At 27.3% G+C, this 7652-nt stretch overlaps 1 protein-coding gene across 6 annotated transcripts; it reads right to left on the bottom strand.

Moving 5' to 3' along the window:
- Window positions 1–2646: 2646 nt before the first annotated feature.
- On the bottom strand, window positions 2647–7404 carry LOC124942593. 6 transcript variants are annotated; one of them, XR_007099706.1, is made up of 9 exons: window positions 6010–6963; window positions 5523–5687; window positions 5273–5423; window positions 3878–4591; window positions 3680–3745; window positions 3494–3598; window positions 2962–3030; window positions 2825–2874; window positions 2647–2731 (listed from the first exon to the last, which is right to left on the bottom strand). XR_007099706.1 is itself a non-coding variant. In XM_047483123.1 (2 exons), exons 1-2 carry the CDS (start codon window positions 7240–7242, stop codon window positions 6352–6354), a joined length of 306 nt encoding a protein of 101 aa, XP_047339079.1. In that variant the 5' UTR covers window positions 7243–7392; the 3' UTR covers window positions 6337–6351. The 6 variants fall into 6 exon arrangements, 1 of the variants encoding a protein (XP_047339079.1); XR_007099705.1 differs by lacking the exon at window positions 2647–2731 and adding an exon at window positions 6972–7404 and having other exon boundaries at window positions 2748–2874; window positions 6010–6177; XR_007099708.1 differs by lacking the exon at window positions 2647–2731 and having other exon boundaries at window positions 2748–2874; window positions 5534–5687.
- Between the last annotated feature and the right edge of the window lie 248 nt (window positions 7405–7652).

The raw sequence follows: 7652 nt of genomic DNA, 5'->3' as shown, positions 1-7652 counted from the left end.
ATCACATTTCGAGAGAAATTATACCAATTACAATTACATTTACATCCCACAATACATATTTAGTTTATTTTATTTACAGTGAATTTTATATATTTTTAAACTAAAAATTTTATGTTATGAATTTGATGAGTTTTATAAATATTTTTCTAAGTATTTTAAAGCTTATGATTATAAATGATTAAGTGTAATAATTATTTTTTCAATAAGTATTAAATATGTTCATGCATTGTATTTCACCAAGTTTGGTACCTACAAATTATACAAGTATAAGTATAAATTGTAATCAAATAGGATAGTATAAATTGTATATGTTATTGATATTTGGTATGAATTATAAAATGGTGTATGGTTTATAATTTAGGGTCGGATATATATATATATATATATATATATATATATATATATAAAAGAATGTAGTATAAGTTTTATAAATATTAATTTAAAATTATTATTATTATTTATATATTTCCTTATATTATAAATAATATTATTTATTATTTTATCTTATGTATAAAAAATATTGTACTAAGAAAAAATTAAAAAATGATTATATTTAATAATAATATTAAAACTAAATAAAATATAATTAATATATTATTTAATAATAAGTTATATATAATATTAATAAAGTATAATAAGAAATTAAAATTAAGTAATATAAGAATAATGTTGTGCTTATGGGACTAGTTATCATTTTATACCAAATATGATGTATAAATTATATAAGGATATAAATTATATTAATAATAAAACAATAAAATAAAACACCCTATTATAACAATATTGGTATATATAATTTATACATTGTACCACCCACCAAACATTACGACTTGTTTATAGATAAATTTAAAATCTATTATAAGTGAAGTTATATTTTAGACTTTGCCATACAAAATATTCGTCCAATTGGATTTTTAAATGAATATTAGGTTAACTTGATATATTTTTTAAATATTCTATATAATTTAAAGTAGTAAAGATTTAGTTAAACAAAATTAAGTATAAAAATATAAACCCAAGTGACTTTTTTATTAAATAAAGATATAAATTTCAAGTTTAAAAATATTAATAATAAATAATTTTTAAACTAAATAAATTTGGCATTAAATAGACAATACTTAAAAATTAATTATTTAATAAATATAATTAACAATAAAGAACAACTCAAAAATAGTAAAAAGTTTATTTTTTATTCATATACATATTTCTTTCTCATATATCAAATATATATTATAATAATATACTCAATATTTAAAAAATTAAATATATAGTTTAAAAGTAAAACTGATAAACATTATAATTTCAAAATTGTTTAAATCTGCATATATTTAGCTGAGTTATTTGACTCAATCATATATATTCGACTATAAGATATCAGTTTTTAATATATTACAACTCTATTTTGACTATATATTAAAAAGTTTATATATTTTTCAGTTTAAAATGAGTAAATATAGAAAATGAGAAAAAACTGTTTCCAAGATGTTAAGGTATCACTAAAATCTATTTTCTAAGATTGAAAAAACATAATTGATGTAAAACCTAATGAAGAAGGGTTAAGGTTAAATTACTTAGATTAACAAAATAATTTAATTTTGACGTTTTATTATAAAAATATGTTTTCTAAGATTGTAAAGGCATCATTAAAATCTGTTTTAAAATATTGAAAAGAGATTAATAAAATAATTTAATAATTTAACATGAATGTTAACTTCATATATTAAAAAAAATATATCTATTCAATATTTTAACATCTTAAATTCCAAAAAAAAAAATATCGATTGAAAATTTTTAACGTATTTTAAATTATAAAATAATAAGTTATTTTTGTTAGAAAAACATTAAAAAAATATTTTAAAAAATAATTACAATTCAAACCTAAAAATTACAGTAGATTTAATTCTATTGAAATTCTAATTTTTAATAATAAAATGTATACAAACATAAAATTTGAAATTGAACCCTCCAATTTCAATGTCAATTCCAATACCAACGATTACCAAACTTAAAAGAAAAGAAAAGATATTTAATTAATATTTCATATCAAAAAATTATTATTTGATACTAGAGGAGTAATAAGGGAGAAAAATTTAGGAAAGAATTTGAGAGAGAATGACTTCACATTCTTAATAATTGAAAAAAAAAAGTTTGAAGAGTGAGAATAAAGAAAAATTATTTTAATTTTTCAACCAATTAGATTGCGCCACATTATTTTCTCTCCTTCGTTTTTTCAATTTTTCTCCATCGTTTGTTTTGATACTATTCGAAAGCTTTAAGTAAGATTAAAACATATTTTGATCTAAATATTATAGTGGACTTAAAAGCGTCGCTAAAAGTATTACCGACACTTATTCTTGCGTCGCCAGAAGCAAGGTGGGCGCAAGTTATAACGACGCTGAAATAAGCGTCGGTAACATTAATTTAGGCGTTGCTAAAAGTCTATTTCATTTTTAACCATTCTTTATATTATAATATTAATTTTTTTTGACAATTTATCTGAATATTTTTTTAAATTAAATTAATAATCAAGAAAATTTAATATATACTAATTATTAATTATTGACATTTTTAATTATAACAAAATTAATATAAATTTTTGCAATAAAACTATCTCATAAAATACAAATTATTTGAATTCTTTTAACAACTTCTCTACATGCATCTGTCTACAACTTTCTAACTGATTTTTAGCTAAATCAGATTGCTTGGAGCTGCAGTTAAGTTCGGAAAGCTGGAAATACAAACAAAACATAATCAATAATAAAAAAAATAAAAGGCCTCCACAGTTGGTACCAAACTTGGAAAGAGAGACAGGTCTTCCCACCTTCATAGCAACAACCTCTGAAATAATTTTCTTTTGACCTGCAACCACATCTGTCAAACACAAATTTCATTAAACTTTTATACAAATAACAGCAAAAATAGTCATTAAGTCATTTAAGATTCGTAAAAGCATTAAACCTTTTTCAGCCATTCCATTCTGTACTTTTGCAATCACATTCTCAACTTCATCATCTGACTTAAGCATAACTGTAAAAAAAACATATTTGGCTTGACAAATATGAAAACTTATTGTTTGACGACAAAGAAATCATAACAGTTATGTATCAATTAATGTATCATCCTCCTTAGTTGAGGAGTCAATCAAAGAGGCAGTCAATGAGTTAATCAATTCATTCTGAAAAGGAGGAATCTGCTTTGGCTCAGCAACCACCTCTAAACACATAAAGAGAAAACTATTGACCACTTTTAAATAGAAAGTAGCATTACTCAAGTATTGAGAATCCAGTGACATACAAAGAAATAAGTTTTTGAGGTTTTACATGATGAGGGAGTTCAAGTGGGAATCAACCTGAGACCATTGGTCTCCAAGATAACACCCATTGCCACTTGAGCTTCCCTAGAGGGTTCATAAGTATTTTAAATTTGGGGAACGAATTTTTAGTATTTGAATAGCCAATTCAACAAAATAGTGAAAAGAATTAAAAATAACCTGATTTTTATTACTCATAGCTCCAAAAGATGAGTTAGTGGGACTCCTCAAGACAATTATGAAAGGCAGCAAAACATCTGGATCTTTAGAGGCTGGCTCACCCTGCTGCTAATGCAAAACAATTTTCAAGAGAAAAATATATAATGGACTTTGTAGCTACAAGAATTGAGGTATTAAATCTTTTACCTACAGCACCTCCAATAGTAGGTCTTCACATTCACCAGGTGAAAAAGATACAAATTCAGCACAGGTCTACCAATCAGAGAATATTAATTTAGATATTTTTCCTACTTTGAAATACCATATAATAATAACCTACATAAATGCAAACAATAAATTCTATGCAACTTCACATACCTCTAAATTCTATGCAACTTCACATACCTCTAGTAGAAGCCAGAGGATATAAACCCCTGTCTTTGACAACTTTTGACAAGACTCTGCATGTTGAATATGATATTCATGGCGCCTTTTCAAAAGAATGCTAGCCAATATTTTAACATCTTTTACATGTAAGAGTTGACCGTCCACTCCTTTGACCAAAGAAAGGATGTTTAGTTGTAAAGTGAAGGGAGAGGGCGGGGGAACACAAGTTTGTTAACAAAGATCTCAATTATATAAAAAACATATGCTCAAGCACAGTAGCAATACAAGTGTACAACAAGCAAAAGAAATTAAGAACCTTTGACAACTTACCAGTGCAAAAGAAGGAAGGTTAGAGCAAAGCCAACAATGAAATGCATCATCTGATTCTTTTTAGATTTTTCAAAACTGAAAAGAATGGGATGTGGTTACTAAATATTGTAGTAAAGTTATGCAACTCTCTATGGTATAGGCATAAAGTACCAAAAACTATAATGGAGAGGAAAAGATCATACAATGGCCTGGAATATGTATAAGATGAACAAAAAAAGTACTATAAAATCAGTTAAAGACCTTTCTCCAATTGTTTCTGGCAGTAGAAGATTATTGCCTGAGCAGCCCAGAACAGATGTAAAAACGAGAAAATCACATTTTTATTAGATAGTAACAATGTTTTAAATTCAACCATTAAGCTTAGCAGTTCCCCGAGAAAGTGACTCCATTTTCCACTTTCACCTGTCATAGTTTTAACAAAGAAGGTTAAATTATATAAGATATCGCAGTTCGCACATCCTGAAAGAAGATAATAACATGCATAAATTCGGATAAAAAGGAAAAGATTATATTCTTGTCATTAATACAAAATCATTTAATGTACACTTGGAATGAAAATATTCAACCAAAAAGATGTATAACTTGAATATCACTAGACAGAGGAACAAGCAGCGAAGGAAATTCAGCCAGAAGTTAGACAAGTAAACTTTCATCTGATTGAGAATAAAGAAATAGGAAAGAGCGAAGGCTTTCCAGTTGGACAGCTAATGGAATACCTGTCCCAAGAAAGATGAACCATAGATAAGAAAGCAAAGTTAGTGAATACACAAAACAGAATACATAATAAGTAGCAACAACCCTGATACTATGTATATAAGGAATTGGACAATTGTACGCTATGTTCTGCATACACTTCTCATACAAAACACAAGGAATGTAACTTAAACTTTAGCAAATGAAGCTTTTCTAAATATTGTGTCCCAAAATTATTTTTGCTGATAAATGAAAGCACAAAAGTATTAAGTAAAGGGTAATGATAAACAAGATAGATAAGACAATAAATACTCAAAAGCATGAAAAAAATAAACAATATCAGAAATGTCAAATTAGATGGCAGTAAAAAGGGATGACATTAAAACAAACCTTCTTCAGTGAAAATCAAGATAAAAATCTGCCTTGGGAATTCTTGAATTTTGTGACTAGAAAGTTGAGATGCTCATGGAAAACATGTTTTGACTTAGATGAAGAGAAAAAGACAGAAATCCTCTAAACACAGCCAACCCTGCTCATCATCCTGAAATTCCATGTTTTGCAGTGATTATTAATTATAAATAGATGTGGGTTATTCCAAAGATGATGAGAACAGAAAATAAATAAACAAAAAACTAAAAACCTTGTAGAAACCTGATGAAACCGTAGTAAAAAATTTCTCCAGCAACCTCTAGAACAAGGCAAGCAATATCTCAGCATTGAGTTGTCTCAAATTGGCACCAATATTGACTTGAAAAAGTTGCTCCAAAAATATATTGCAGTCTCCATCCATAATTATTATGCGTGTCTATTAATGGAAGTGTCATAAGTTAAAAGAATAAAAAAATGTAATAAGAGAAATAAAAAGTATCAAGGGCTTCCAGTATCATAATTCCATCTAAAAACATGATCTAAGCTTATAACTTCTTATCGGCCCAGAAGCATTCTAAAATCCAAATAATGGAGAAACTACATTGATTGGAAGAGAAAAAATGATGAACTTTATCTCCTTCAAATGAAGGAACTTCATAATATAACAAAATTAAGCCAGAACTTAACACCAAAAATCAGGTATGACAGAAAGGGAAAAAACTAATTTGTAATTGAAAGGAAACAAAATAAAAAGATACCAATCTTCTGCTCCATGGATGAATCCAATAAGACCAAGAAAAATAATGTTTTCAACAAGCCACGGCATATGTTTTGCTGAATCCAATGAGACTGTTTCTGCAAACCTTCTTAGAGTATCCTTGTTGAAAATCCTTGTTGAAAGAAGTTATGGAACTCTGTTTCAGCCTCTGAATTGATTTGAGAAAAAAAATCTAAGAATGATATTATGGCTCACTAGGAACTGCAAACATTTGAACAAAAAAAAGTAAAAAACATTAAAATATGTTTCAATCAAGCAATAATAGATTAAGAAATCAAAAAGAATGATGATATAGATACGCACCTGAATTTAAAGGAATATATTAAAGAGATCCAACAATAACATTATCAGAATTAACTGGCTAGAAGAAAAAATGGTTATGAAATCATAAACTCTCGAGAGTTTCAAATCAAAGAATAGTATGCTTCAATTCAACTATAGAGATCATAAAGCTTGTGCTTAATATATACAACTTCAATAGTGGATTAGCATTTCTAATGATATTAAGCTACCAACAAGCAGAGTAAACCATGAATATGTCAATGGAAGGATGAAATTATTCATAAATAGCAATTGAGTTCAATTTCTGTAACAAACCGAAGAGGAATTCGTTATGAACTCATAATAAACTCTCCAGAGATTCAGATCAAATAATATTATACTTCAATTCAACTGTAGATATCATTAAGCTTGTGCTTAATATATACAACTTCAATGGTGGATTATCAATTCTAATGCTATTAAGCTACTAACCAGCAGAGTAAGCCATAAATGTGTCAATGGAATGATTAAATTATTCACAAATAACAATCGAGTTCAATTTCCATAATAAACAGAAGAAGAAATCGTTATGAAATCATAATAAACTATCTAGAGATTCAGATCAAACATTATCATGCTTCAATTGAACTGTAGAGATAGAGAAACCAGGAATAAACTGACCTTCCAAAGTAGTAACGTGATAAAGTGGATCGTGAAGACCGCCGATGGCAGAGCGGCCGAAACCTTCAGCTTGACCGGCGAGAGCTCGGAGAGAAGAATCGACGTTCACATAAGGCAGAGATGGAGAATCCATTTTAGATTTAGCTTCTTCCATTCTTTGATCTTGGCCTTTATGCTTATCGGTTAGGGTTTTAGCATCATTAAGGATAGCTCCGTTATCGACTCTGTAACCTCCCTTGCGTGACTGTATACAGCCATTACAGTTTCCCATTGATGAAAGAATTTATAAAAACGTCTTTTTTGTTATCATTGACGTTTACGTGTGGCTTGAAGGTGAAGAAGGATGAGCATAATAAAGATGAATCGGAATACAGATCTAGCTAGTGTGAAGAATGTCGAAGAATCAAGAATGGAAGAATTTGATGAGATGAATATTTAAACTACAAAGAAAAGAGATGAATGAAGAGACTAGCTTGTTGATGCTGCGGAAAATGAACTATTATGATAGAAAATGACAAAAGGCTTGGAATTGGGCTTTTTTTATATACCTACAAAAGAATAATTCTTAATTTTAAAAAATAAATAAGTTAATTTTTATTCTTAAATATATATATAATGTTTAATTAATTTATTTTTAGTTTATATTATTTTTTATTTTACATTAATTAAATTTAAATAATA

Source organism: Impatiens glandulifera, chromosome 6 (assembly GCF_907164915.1).
Source record: "Impatiens glandulifera chromosome 6, dImpGla2.1, whole genome shotgun sequence".
Lineage (NCBI taxonomy): Eukaryota > Viridiplantae > Streptophyta > Magnoliopsida > Ericales > Balsaminaceae > Impatiens > Impatiens glandulifera.
This window is presented reverse-complemented; position numbering and strand designations above follow the sequence as displayed.